Below are 14,776 nucleotides of genomic sequence, written 5' to 3' on the forward strand. Positions count from 1 at the left end.
TGAACTGCATTCACCAAGGCCCTTTAAAAAGCAGTTTCTGGAATCACCTCTAAACAATTTTTTATGCTGATGACATATGGAAATTAATTCAAAATATTGATATAAACTTGGTATCAGTGTTGGATCAATAGGAGCGTGATAAGAGCGTGATAAGATCAATACACAAGTTTTAGATTCCCTCTTAAATGTTACTTTATTTTTATGTTGTTTTTCAACTTTACCTCAATTTGACTCAAATGGAAATTTGATTTACACTTTATTTAGAAAAGGAACGCACACAAATTAGTTTAGATGTTCTAAAGTCATGTTAATATGATACTAAAGTATTTTGTAGACACCCAGAAACTTGGTCCAAATTCTATCATAGGTTTTTACAAAATAATTAAAATGAAAAACCACAAAAACAGCTTAAGATCATATGGTTGATGATATATCAAATTAAATTAAAAAGCATCAGCCTTACTAGCCTTATTTTTATTTATAATGGACACCTCTACTTCCTGGAACCTTCAAAATACCAACTTCAGTATAAAAAGAGAATCCGCCCATAAAATTTTGTAAAATTACCATCATACCATAAAACTGCAATATTAAAAAAGAATCTTTCAGCTCATTCAGAGCTTAGGTTTGATCTTATTAAACCCCATTTTCTACTAGCTTCTGTATTTAGTAATTGCTCTTTATGTTTTCCTCAAAACCTTCCCCACAACTCTCTCCAAGCTATTGCTGCAAGACTGATAGTGAATTCACAGATGTCTAAACAGACAAAAAAAAAAAAAGCCGTCTGTCTGAAGAAACTGGCCTAAACACCCCACCTTCTGTTCAGACGTACATGACTGTGTATGTTCACATCACTGCCCCTGCTCAACTCAGGACTAAGTGTTCAGGGAAGTATTACATTCACCAACACATAAAGTAGTACATCCAGTTTCCTGCAATTTTGACATTCCTGGAAAATACTGCTATCCCACAGAGCCGCAGCGAAGCTTGGTTGTTATGAGGAGGGAAAAGAAACAGAGGTAAAACCAAATGCAGAGTCAGCTATGCTTCGAGCTAAACCAGTATCTCAGTCAGACAGGCATGTCTAGCATTAAAACTGACAAGTGAACATTTCATTTGACACACACAATGGCCAGAAAATTTTCTGGTGAGAAATGATTGCATGTTTTCTGTACCAAAATACAACTCTGAAATTGGCATTTTCCTCACATCTCCATAATTAGCTTTTCTTATTTTCAGAAAGTTAAAGTCTTGGACCATCTTTATTGTAAAATGGAGTTTTTATGCTTGCATGTCCTTTTTTACAGTTGGACAGGTTTCTGTTCCGTTAGAAAAAATGTGTCCGACATTTTTGTGGTCCTTTTGCAGAAATCTAATTTGGATAAAGATCATAATAAACAGTGTTGATGCACAATCCTTATAAAGCTCAGCAAAACAGATTAAACAGTGAGAGAGGAGAAACTGCTTAGAGCTGAAATTAAAAATGAGGTAATTGTCTAAATAAGCAAAATAAGGACAAAGAAACTAATTTATGTTTCTAAAGGGCAACTGCATTGCTTAACCAAATTTCTTATCAGGTAATTGTTTAAATTCCACTTTAGTTTTCAATGTAAATTAATGAGTCTATTAAAAGCAGCACACAAAAGCAAAGAACATTTATAAATTCAATTTCAATTTCATCTCTGCAGACTTTTTTAAAGACTATGAGGAAGGATAAACAAAAGCTGCTTCTGTGATTAAATTGTGCATACTTTTGTACTGATTGCAGCACAACAAGTGTAATGATTTTTTTTTTCAATTAACATAATCCACCTTTTTAACTAGCCAACACTAGTGTGAGGAAATGATTTTTAAGGATTGAAATTAGCCTTTTACGCTTTTGGCTGGTAGTTGCCAGCAGGTGGCCAGTGTAGTAAAAAGAGTGGAGAAACCATGAGGGGCTGGTATGAAAGAAAAGACATTCATTCAATCAGTCATACTTTTTTCTCCACAGCAATTATGAGTAGTTTTTTTCTTCCGTAGGCCGGCTGCTTTTATGTTGGTAGGAATGGAGAAGTGATTTAGAGTGCCACTTCACTGAGGTACCTCTTTCAACTAGGCTGGCTTTAAGGAATCCAGCACCGAATAATGAATATGTCTGAGGGTTGCTGTTTGAATGCTGGGGAAGTCTTAGCTGTAACACTTTTCTAAAATAAAAACAAGAAGTATCACAGTTTTGCATCCCAAAAATCGACAAAAAGTTATGGCCATAGCAAATAATCCAAGAAAGGAAAATCAAACCTGAAAGTCTCAAAACACAATTGATACCTTTAAGAGAACAGTGATTTTCATAAAAGCGCAGAGACAAAATATACTTTTAAGCATCATTCTGAGTCACAGCTCCAACAAAGGAAAGTTGTTTTCTCCAGTAACTACTGCAATCAGAGTTTGCCTAAAATTGCTGAGGGAGCAGCAGTAGCAGTGATGAAAAAAGATCCATTCTCTAATGAAAGTAGGAAAGGTGACATACAAAAAACTTATTATGGCCTATCATCACACCCCACTAATGGAAAATGAAAGGGGATCAGATAAGAATTTAAGAGGCAGACAGACCAGCAGCCAGAAAAGGAAGCCCCCCTGCTCATGTCACCTCCGCCACTTCTGCAGGCGCTTGTCAGGGTTCATTTCCCCCACAGCTGCCAAGAGACCCCTCTCGCTTTTCTGCTGGAGCCAAAGGACCCCCACAAAAAAAAAACCAGACAGAGGTACAATTCTTAGCAGAGACCCTCTATGTTAACTCAAAACTGCAATGATATTTGTAAGTTATTCTCTGGTGAAACATTCTGATATAACCAACTGAAAAGATTTATTACTTAAACATATGATAAAACAGTATATAAAACAAAAAAAAATGACTAACTCTTTAAGCCAAGAAAACCTCAGTTTATTCTACACTGTTTCCTATTGCAATGCACATACTGAATGTATGGCATTTCAGAAGCAACTTTCAGATTATCTTTCTGTTAGAGAATGTTCTTTATAGTTAACTGTAAAGGACTGACAGGAAACAAATGAATCAAGTGGACCCACCAATATTGTGCACCTGATCCACCACAGGAGGTAATAAACCTCAAATCACTATGATTAGGAAATTATTTCCTAATCACTATGTGAAACAAAACAAAGAGTTCATCTATCACAATAGGAGTGCAGAGAACTAAAGCACTATGCGGTTAACCGTTGTTTATCTGATTTCAGAAATAAGCATAACATGTTTAGGATGCTTCACAACCACTTTGCTTCTCTTTAAAACACTGACTATAACTGAAAAAGCCAGTTTGATGACTGCAACATAGCTCTGCTATAGGAAAAAATTCCTATCAGGCTAAATCTCAAATTCATTTTCTTAGGCGTTGCTCAGGTGAATAGTGTGAGTTGTAAGCTACACCTCTTTGATTTCATAATCCCTGCTAAATTGTCTGTAAGCACACATGGCCTGGTACGTATATCAGAAGATCAAACTGTGTGATGAAAAAACTAAAAGTGATTGATAGATTGGCTGATTACTTTGAAACTGAAATGAACCGAGTTATGTGATAGTGGTAATTCATTGTTCAACGTGCCCCCAAAAAATCTAGACATAGATTAATTGCTTACCTGGTGATTAAGTTGTATATAACAGTGTCAGATGCTTAAATTTTAAACAGATTTATGTGATTGGGTATTAAAAATGTGTCTCCCTCATTATCACTCATAAAATTTTGTAATATTGGCTTTCATCCTACATTTATGGATTCAGGACTGACGTTGCCAACATCTTGTCACATGACTATGCAGTAATTACTGGTTCGTTTAATTAGTTTCCTAATGGATACGCACATTTGTAATATAGTGCACAACAAATAATGTCTCCTCTTGATACATGCATGCAATCTGCAGAGAACATAATCTAAAATGAGTAGCATAAAAATAAAACTTAACTTAAAATAAAAAGAAGTAATTAATACAGGACATAAGACTAAGAATACCACATTATGAGAATTGCATAAGCAGTTAGGTCCCTGTATATCATTTTATTTGTTGAGTGATAATATCATTTGACCTCCACACTATTTGTAAAACTTGCAAAAGGAGGCAGAATCAGGATAGCAAAAAAGTAGACTTAAATTAGTAATGCCTCGTAATGCATTTCAGTTTGTAGCTGACAGTTTGGAAAATGTGGTTTTCCATGTCATACTTGACTTACCCACTGAATGAAATGTTTTCTACGCAGCCGATCTTCTCTACTGAATTACAAAATTGACTGCTGTTAACTTATTTTCAGTTATCTTTGGACCTCCCTGATCTGATAATAAAATTATTTAAAAACCAAGTGATGTATAGTGGAACGTGACAGAAGAGCACAGGCGCAGAACTGTGGAGCCAGATTTCATTGGAATAATCATAAACTGCTGTGCTGGTGACCCACAGAGTAAAATAAATAGAGAAACTTCAAACCTCTGAATTAATGATCACAATGCCCTTATTGTAAAGGGGCTTTTTGGACCAGAACTGTGGATGGAAAGGGGACAGACACTGTGAATTTAGTCTACTGAGGAAAAAAGGCAGTCATCTGATGTCTTGCTGTGATGTTTGGATGTAAAGCTGGCACCCTGAGTAAGAGCAGTCTGTTCTCACATGGTCCGCCAAATACACATGACTGCAACAACCCAGGCATGCCAAAAAAAAAGCCTAAAAGCAATGCCTTTCAGTGTCAACCTCACATTTAGCCAACCGATTTTGCATGGTGTGGGAGCAGCAGTGAACATAGTGACCATGGATCAAGAACAAATTTTTAGTATTTGGTTTGGTTAATTTTTTTTACAACCAGCTTCAGAACACCTCAAAAATCTCATTGAGGTTTATAAATGAAAGTCAGAAGAATCGGCACAATGCAACCTAACAGGTTTTGGCTGTGAGAGTGAGAAAAAATAACACTTTTTTATAAAGCAACAGAGCTAAACATAATATTTTATATAAAACCATATTTTATTCAGGTAACTCATGGCAGCCTTTTGGAAACCTCTACATACAAAAAGACACTGTTATTTTGTTATGCTAGTTGTGCTAATTACACTCATGGTCAAAAGAAGATGTGAGAGTCAGTTAATAAAAAGCACACACTCCCTGATAAGTTGGACTTTTAAAATAACAATAAAACCTTTTCTGCGCCCCCACAATACTAATAGTAATCTGCTTTTCAGATAAAAAGCAACTTTTTCCAAAATGTTTTATGTATGTTCTTATACTGTACTTCTTAAAGAAAAAAAATCACTAGGTCTGTAAACTACATATCAAAGTGTTGTAAAAGCTGAAAATTATATTCTCAGGATTGTTACAAAATTAACTTGTGTACCATTGCTCTTATAAAAAAAAAAAACACGCAACTCAAAAATATATAAATTACTTCAATGACATTAACGCCCAATGAGTTTCTTTCCCATTGTAATATCCGCCTTTTTCCACTAAAATTTCCAGACATAGCTGAAAAAACAACATTTCTAAGGAAACAAAACTACAGCTGAATAGAGAGGTGTAATTTGTCTGAACTTTAATTAATCTTCTTGTCTGTGGCCATTTTTTTTCCACAATGAACAAGGCTAATTAAGTTGCCTTTGAAAAGTGACATAACATATAATTCTTTAGATAAAGCCCTGAATTTGTCTCTGCCTGTGTATGTGAAAAACCCTTTTGTGTCTGAGCTGACAGGATACTTTAAACTGCCCCTGTTACCCTGGAAACCTTTTGAGAGGTGAAAGAAAGGACAGCCAAAATGGGGATCATCTTGGCCTAAAATTGCAGGTAAATCCTCTATAAGACCGTCCAATTTCAACAACTTTCCCAATAAAAATAATTTGCCTCAGAGGAATGAACGGTCTCAATAAACTCACTGAAATATTGTCTGCTATTGATTCTATGAATTTACATTAGTTTTGTCTTTCCAGAAATCTTTTCTGCGATTTTCAGGCAGCACCTTTTGAACTCGGCCTATAACTGGAGGAGTTCTGATTAACATTAATCTCTCTACATTCTAAAATAAAAATCCAGAGAAAAATGTCCTACCTGAAGAATGCAGGTCCCCGGAGCTGTGTTCTCCTTGATGGACACATTGTAGAAATTTTTCTCAAAAACAGGCTCATTGTCATTTATATCCTGAAGTAAGATGTTAACCACTGATGTGGAAGAAAGGGGAGGTTTTCCACCATCTGTGGCAACAACAGTTATACTGGGACTGGGGTTCTTTTCATAATCCAGCTGGGATAGAGTGGTAATAATGCCTGTGATGGAGTCTATACTAAACCAGCTGTAGTAGCCACTTGGATCTTGCAGGATGCTGTAGTTGATTTCTCCATTTGGCCCCTGGTCTTTATCTCTTGCAGTTACCTGCAACACAAAGCTGCCTGGGAAGACCACTTCGGGGATCACTTGTCTGTACACAGGCTGATCAAAAAGAGGAGGGTTGTCATTGATATCAGTCACCTGGATGACAAAGGAGGACTCCGCCCGTAGTGGGGGGGTGCCTGAGTCTGTTGCCATCACCCTCAGCTCATAGGTGTCCCTCTCCTCCCGGTCCAGAATCTGGTCCACACACACAAGATATATGATGCTGTCTTTTGTTGTCAGGCCAAATTTTCCATCTCCTCCTTCTAACGATACATTCACATTGGCATACTCTCCGTAATCTGGGTCGGTGACTGAGATCCGGGCTACATACTGGCCTGGCTGCGCGCCTTCAGAGATTCTAGGAGATCCATCCTCACTTAAAAAGATAATAGTCATGGTGGGCTGGTTGTCATTGTAGTCTCTGACATGAATGGTTACAAAGGCATTGGTCACTTCGGGATGGGTAGCATTGTCTTGAGCCTGAACCACAAGCTCATGGACTCTTCTCATCTCAAAGTCCAGCGGCTTGTTCAAAGTGATTATCCCAGAGCGAGTGTCCACAACAAAGTACCGGTTGGGGTCACTTTGCCGCCTGTTGATTTCATACAGCACCAACCCGTTATCACCCTCATCAGCATCTGTTGCAAACACCTGGAGGATGTTGCTTCCTGGTTGGAGATTCTCAGATATGATAGCATGATAGCGGCTCTGGTTAAAAACAGGAGCGTTGTCATTTATGTCTTGTACAATAATATCTAAAGTAATTTGGTCAGTTCTTTTCGGTGAACCGCCATCAAAGGCCTCTAAAGATAACGTGTAGGTTGATCTTTTCTCTCGGTCTAGAATGCCATTGACCACCAAGTCCAGGAAGAGAACTTCACTGCTTCCCCTCCTTGTCTCCAAGGTGAAGGCCTGGCCAACATTTCCATCCTTGATAAGATAACCCTGTGTTGTGAACTGTCCTTTATCACTGTCCACAGCTGGCTCAAGAGGAAATCTTGTACCAATGGCTGTCTGCTCGGGAATTTTAAATGTCACTCTTTTTCGGGGAAACTTTGGAGCGTGGTCATTTATATCATTTACGTTGATAGTCACTTCAACGGTCACACCTGTCATGGTGACTGCAATGAAGCTATATCTGTCTCTCAACTCCCGGTCCAGAACTTTGGCGGTTTTAATTATACCCGTGCTTTCATCTATGTCCAAATCGCTGCCCACTCCAGTGCCCTCGTGGTCAGAGATGAAATACAAGGAAGCCGTGACACCAGGAGGAAGTCCAGCACTGATATCACCCACAACTGTGCCAGCTGGTTGTTCCTCATCTAGCTGCAGCTCAAGGGTCCCAAGGGCAAAAGATGAATGGAGTGTTAAAAGCTCCAAGGCTACATACACTGTTAGCACTATCCTTCTGCTGAACCACCCCTCAGAGTGCAAAGGATCCATTTTAGACTTTCCAAAACCCTTGGCAGCTGTCTTCATCTTTGCTTCTTCGATTTAAGCCTGAAAAAACACAAAAAGAGGGAAACCTGAGTCATATCGAAGTGTCACAACACCAGGAACCAAAAAAATATTTACTTAATATTTCTAAGGTATTTTAAGAAAAAATATGAATGTCTTTAACACCTTCTCATATGTTTTTTGGCTGATTTCTCTACCATAATACAGAAAAGGTCTAGTATATAAAATTTTCCAACACGTCTTAGCTCAGCTAATAAGTCAGCACCTTATTCCTTCTTTAAAACTCTTCTTTTCTATGGAAGCAGCCAAAACCAAGACCACAGCACACACCCCCCAAAAAAGGGAGTCTGGGGGTGTTTTATGCAAAGAAGGTGAGAAAATTGCATTTGCCTGGAAAACCTACATGTTTTCTGGAGGAGCATGTTCACATGTAAAGCAGGGAGTGTGTGTTTCTGTTGTATTTACAGTGGATATGAAAAGTTTGCACACCACTTTTAATGTGACATGTGTCCTGCATTAAGTGAAAAAGCAATAAATCTGTTAGAAGGAAAATGTAATAAAAAGAGAAGCTGCAATAACCTGATTACATAAGTGTGTACCCCTTAAACTAATAATTTGTTGAACCACATTTTGATTGAAGTCCAGCCTTCCATATTCCACCAGGCCTTCAATTATACAGAATCTAAACAACCATAAATAATATTTAGCTGCAAAAGTCAGCTAAACTTGACTTTCATTTCCATCCTTTAGCTAAAGCCACAGTTTGCAAAGAGGTTGCAAAGAACCACCATAGGTACAAGGGCACAAAAATATTTAGCATGGTACATTAAAGACAAACTTTTAAAACGTTGTCTTTAATGTACTGGTGTAAAATAACCCTGTATTATTTGGTAAATGTGTAATGAACTGACAGGGCTGTTTCCAATATTTTTGGTACAAATAATGGTGCGCCTCTGGATTTGAAAATATACCTTCAGAAAGCCGAAGATGAAGAATGAGTTTATTGTTCACCCTCACTGTGAGTGCAAGCATTTGACAAAACCCAACAAAATGATATCAACAAAGAAAAACAAGTCTACAGAACAAAATCCAATGGAAAATCAGTGTGGTCACCTGGTGAGGCCTGTGGGAAAGAGATGTCCTCAATCTACTTTGGAAAACTTTTTGTAAGACAGAGTGGGTAAATATTGCCAATTTAAGTTGTGGGATGCTAACTGACTCTTCGAAAATGGAGACAGAATGCTAAAATTGTCCTGATCTTTGTGACTCTGGTTTTGTGTTCAGCTTTATTTTGGTATTTCATAAGCCATTTCTTATATTTCCTGAAATCAACTTCAATCAACAGCTCCACACAGTTTCACCTTATTTACTTTTGAGCGTAAATATCTCTCAGTTGGTCAGATCATACTGATTCAGGAAGATGTGAGTTGTGTGGGGAAAGTGAGACACAAGAACATATAATGTCTATTTGTAGCAAAAAACAGAAAGCAAAGCAGGACCAATCTGTCTTGAAACTGATAAAGAACAGTGGAATCTCTTAAGAAAACGACCCTCTTAAGACCCTTTGATGCATGTTAAAAGATTATTTTTTGTCATTTGAAGATAATCAGATTACTTATAAATACAGGGTGTTTTCTTTTTGTTTGTTTTGGGTTTTTAGCCTGCTTTTCTTCATTCACATTCCATATTATATTCTTTATTCTCTCTTAACTTAAATAATTTCTGAATACCTGAAGGAAGAGTTTTGTTCAATGCTTTAAACATTACTTCCAGTATTTTTATATAAACAATATCTTTAAATTTTAAAATATTACTTTGACTAAAAAGTTTATTCGTTGGTTCCCGGTAAAAAAAAAGTATAAGCTTAGGGTTCCACAATTATGCAACCAAATTGTTACAATATATTCAGTACACATTTTCCCTCTAACAAACTTTTTTAATCAGTTGAATTGCAGAGGATACATGTTCAGTAAAAAAAAAAAAGAAACACTTTTTGCTACCTTAAACTGATTTTAAAAACAGATTTTTCATTTCAAAAAGCATCCACGAAGAATTTGGCATTGCACTCACTCCACCACAGACAATCTGTAACTGAGAATGGGAGACACTGTGAAGCTGTGTGGAAACAGTTCAACAAGATAGTCACCATCTGCTGAATAATCCTGAACCACTAAGTGTTTGGCACACAGAAAATTATCATGTCTTTCGAATCAAATGGAGAAACTGGCTTCCCAGTAGTGTGCGGTTCTGTCTGGATTGAAGTAATTCTAAACTACTTTCCTTATTTTCAAAGAAAGTTCTACTTCAGCTTGGAGGAAACGTATAAAGATGAACGTAACACAGGATTGAATTTCTAAACAGCAAAATTTCTCAAGAAAGCTTTCCAAGACTCCCCCCAGTGGTTTAACAGACGCATACATGGAAACATTCACAACACATCAGCATGTGCATGTGTGTGTGTGTTTATGAGTGTGAGTGTACCCACTAAATCCCTCCCATGTGTCTGCGAGCGCAGTGTGGTGATCTGTCTCAGCCACGGTAGTAGCGGTGTGTTTGAGTGACAGAGTAGTAGGCTACAGCAGAATTGAAGGGCTCCACGCAGTCTACCTCTTTCCCTTTTTCTGGCTCGACAGCATTATAATTGAGGTCCTCTGGATGTTGGCCATATGTACACAAGATTCCAGGCCTAATTTCAGTCTGCTATAATTCAAAGCCCACAACACAGAAAATGCTAACTTTTAATGTAGTAAATTCCATTTTATGTGAGCAGAGAGAAACCTATAGGGTCTTGTTTTAAAGTATGTAATTTGATAAAGTGTTGCAAGTGGATGTAAGTAGCAACAAAACTAACTTTGATCCTAATGTCCTACATTAAGTTCGAATTCATATTTCTTTCTAGAAGACAATATACACTCCAAATAGCACAACCTTAAAAGTCAAGCACTAGAAATTCACCGTTACATTCCATCACTTGGATTGCCTTGCAAGTTCTCCTCTTGGCAAAAATATATAAGCACACATCCATGACAGCCTGAAAATCTTGACTCTGCGTGAACTTTGTAGCCTCAGTATTGATTTACTTTACAGCAACACTGGGGATGAACTTCAACATCCAAAGCACAAAAGGGAGCATTTTAGGGCCCACATCTTTGACCAAATGCCACGACTGAAATAATGCATTTTCTAGTTGAGCTCCAGCAGTGGACCTCTGCAGAGCAGTTCAGCCTAATGGATATAGCAGACACAGCTGGGTAAGACAATTGCACAATACCAAGTTTAGTAAAGTGTGTGGTTTAAAAAAATATATAGAAAGAAAGGAAAACACATTTTTGTACTAATGCCAACAAGTACACCAAGGGAGAAACAAACACTGGCGCACAAACATAACAGCGATATAAGTTTAGTTTCTGAAAAACAAAACTCTAAAGTTAGAATATTTTATTAATGTAATGGTGACAAGAAGCAGTTCTATAAAATAAACTCTTGGTAAAAGTGCTCTCATTCACAAAAACGCAATATTCTCCACTGCATTCGATCCACAGATTATGTTTAGTAATTTCCACTGGAACTTATCTCCATATATCAGAAACAGTAAACATGGATGAAGGTGCTCTGGTAGGCTAAGATTATTGAACTTTTAGACCCAAATGCAAGTTCTGTGTGGCAGGATGCTAAAACTAAGCCTTAACACCAGTCATAGTGTGAAACACGGTGGTACCATCATGCTGTTAAGATGCTTTTCTGCAGGATGAGCACAAGCTAAATACAAGGCAACCCTTCCCAAAAACGGTTCTTGAGACTACAAAAGACTTGAGACAGCACCATCCTGGAGGACAGTGAGCCTAATCAGACAGAAAGATCTACAATGGCATACTTTAGCTTGAAGCGTAATTATGTTTTAAACTCGTCCCATAAAAATGCAGACCTAAATCTATTTGAAAATTTGTGGCAATGTTGTAAAATCTGTCTGACCTCCAGCACATCACCACTCATTCATGCTCTCGTTGTTGTTCCTCTTCTACCCACCTCACTGTTCCCTCCTTCCGCCTCAGCACCATGAGGAGCAGAGCCCTTTCTCTCTCTGCTCCCCAACTCTGGAATTCTCTACTTCCTGATATCCGCAATATTGACCCCCTTCTTACTTTTAAATCACAACTCAAGTCGCGTTTGTTTTAGTTGGCCTTTTCATTGTAATTTCTTTTTTTTTTTGTTGTTTTTGTTTTTTTCTTCAGCATCTGTTTTTATTTTTGGTTTGTTCTTGCATTGTTTTTTCCTTGTAAAGTATCATTGAAAGGAACTAACATATATAATGCACTAGTCAATAGAAGGAGAATAGAGTCAATGAAAATGGAAATGAATTTTAATGTAAAAATAAATTAAAAATTAATTTTCATTGACTCCATTCTCCTCTGACAAAGATGAATGGGGAGAAATTGCAGCCTCTAGCTGTCTAAAGCTAGTAGAGAAAAGACTTGCAGCTGTAATTGCAGTGAAAGGCGGTGCTACAGATATTAACTCATGGTGATCTGAGTACAAATGCAAGCTAAACTTGTTCTAAAAACCAATTAGAACAAACATGCTCTATTTTCCTTCCACTGAATAGTTACATTCCACTTTGTGTTGAACCATTACAAAAAAAATTCAAATAAAATGCATTGAAGATGGTGGCTGTACTGTGACAAAATGTGGGAAAAAATCCAAAGCAATAATTACATTTGCACAGTGCTGTATGTGTTGAAAATTGTTAGTAATAACTTTAGCAGTGGCCTCATTTTTCTTCCTAAATCCTTCGAACTAAGCCTGTCAACCAAACAATACCAAAGCAGTAGGTTTGAAGCAAATACCTTTCTGAACACTTTGTTAGATGAACTGAATTGAATGCTGAAAACATCAGGGTTGTGATTCATCTTCCTCTCTGTTATTCACACCTCATAATGGAAAATGTGTTCCATTTTGCTCAGAAAGCATATTTGCCAAAATGTACCTGACTTCTCAGGTTTCTCTGATTTACGTCTTGCACTGCTGTAAAACCAAACACGTCTCTGGTTAGGCATGTTTCACTAAAAACAAATGCAAACCTCTGTCTCTCATCTTGAGCAAATACAGACACCAAATGTGATAAAACGACACTTACAAAAAAACCTTTTTGAATTTGGAAATAGTGGAAACTGCTGCATGAAGCTAAAACAACTGCTTGGCAAAAGACCGAGCTTCCAAGATATAACATTTGATCTAGTAATATGTACTTCAGGATTGTCCATATAAAGTTGCAAACATACATATTCTTAATCTTGAGTTATGTCTGTAATTTACCAAGATCATTTCACTTACTCAGAGAACAGCTTGAGGTCGAGCAGCATAAATCAAAATACAGTAGAATATTCCTCAAAAGCAATGGGACAGCTGACCTACTTTAATAAACACAACTAAATTTTTATTATCATCAGACAACGAGGGACAACTATAGTGACAGACTTTGTGAAATGAGCATGTCAAAATTCCAGTTAACTCAAAGAAAAAGTCTGTGGTTTCAAACCCATGCCAGCCAAGCGAGGCTCAGAGGAGCCATAATGGAAACCACAGACAGAACAGCAGATTGCCTGGACATGAGGATGACAGGCTTAGCACAAAGCAAACTAAAATGCTATGAATGTTGGCCAAACTAAGTGCTGCGTTTCTGTGCCTCACATTAGTCTTTGAAACCTCGCTCCGTGTGCATGTAAAAAGAGCAGGAAAAGCCATCATGGGCCTCCACATGCATGTGTGCTCCCCTGGTCATAACAAACACTGTGTTGAAAAGGCACACTTTCTCTTTTTCCCCCCTCTGAGCCCTTTAGCCAGAGTATATGAGGGTGCGTGACAAGAAGAATCATCTTCTTACCACATCAAGAGCAGCATGGGTCTGTTTAACTATTTGTTTAAAATGTTCTAGCTAAAATAATAATGATATATTTTAAAGTGAAACTTTTTGTCACTGCACTGGCAGCAGCATACAGTACTGCATCAGTAAAAACACATGTGCATTTAGTTACAGTACCAGTGATGCAAGAAGACAACAATTAAAACAAAAGGTCAGCGTATGCGAGAATACTTGAATGGATAGTCCAGTGTTTTCTGAAGTGATGTTCTGTAATAAACATCCGAACGTCTACCTGTGATAGATAACTCCCTTGGCGTTTTCATTTTTATCAATCCAGATAAGATGCTTCCAGGAGCTGAAGTTATACACTTGTTAGAGAGGGGAAAGGACCAAAGTGGACGTCCAACCTGATCTCCAAACATCATTGTGGTTTATGTAAACACTACTTTATGAAAAGTCATCACATTTGAAATACATGGTTATTTACACAGGAACCTATAGTTATTTACACAGGAAACTGAGGTTGGCCGAAGTGTTCCACAAATGACCCTCCTGTGTGAAACAAATTCTTTGCACTCAAAGAAAATGAAGGCAATGTAAAAATTAAAAAAAACCTAATCCACTATAATAATTTTCCTTTTTACATCACCTTGCTTTTATATCACAAAGTTGCTCTGGCTGGTAAAAACAGGTTTTCCACTATCAGCATGTGTTTCACACTGAAAAATCATTAGTGCTGCATAGCCTCCGACCTTTATTTCCCATGAAACAATCACATCAGTGGAGGTAATTGCCCTATGAAGCCTATTGATGCTTAGCATTTGCTTAAACTGTGTTGACTATTTCGTTTAGATTTTGTTCACAGGTGGCCTTTATTGACACCAAGCCAAATGGGGAAGGAAGTAGCAAGAGGAGAGGACGGCTATGAAGCAAATAGTCTAGAGTTGGAAGTTGAACCAGAGGGCTGTTGTCTCAAGGAATAATAGCCTTTAAATAAGGTATTTATGCTCTACTGCTGAGAGCATAAGTTCGGTTTTAAGAACTTTCTTTGTAAAA

The 14,776-nt window shown here is 37.5% G+C and overlaps 1 protein-coding gene across 1 annotated transcript in view; it reads right to left on the bottom strand.

Annotated features, from left to right (window-relative positions):
- The window catches only part of LOC129358922 (protocadherin-16-like), a 91,606-nt gene that overhangs the window by 75,275 nt on the left and 1,555 nt on the right, over nucleotides 1–14,776 (bottom strand). Inside the window, exon 2 of the mRNA XM_055028181.1 lies at nucleotides 6,082–7,902. Within this exon, the coding sequence (XP_054884156.1) occupies nucleotides 6,082–7,881 (1,800 nt within the window). The 5' untranslated portion in view covers nucleotides 7,882–7,902. The remainder of the gene's footprint in view (nucleotides 1–6,081; nucleotides 7,903–14,776) is intronic.

This window comes from Poeciliopsis prolifica, unplaced genomic scaffold (genome assembly GCF_027474105.1).
Source record: "Poeciliopsis prolifica strain line A6 unplaced genomic scaffold, Auburn_PproV2 SCAFFOLD004, whole genome shotgun sequence".
NCBI classification, from domain to species: Eukaryota; Metazoa; Chordata; class Actinopteri; order Cyprinodontiformes; family Poeciliidae; genus Poeciliopsis; species Poeciliopsis prolifica.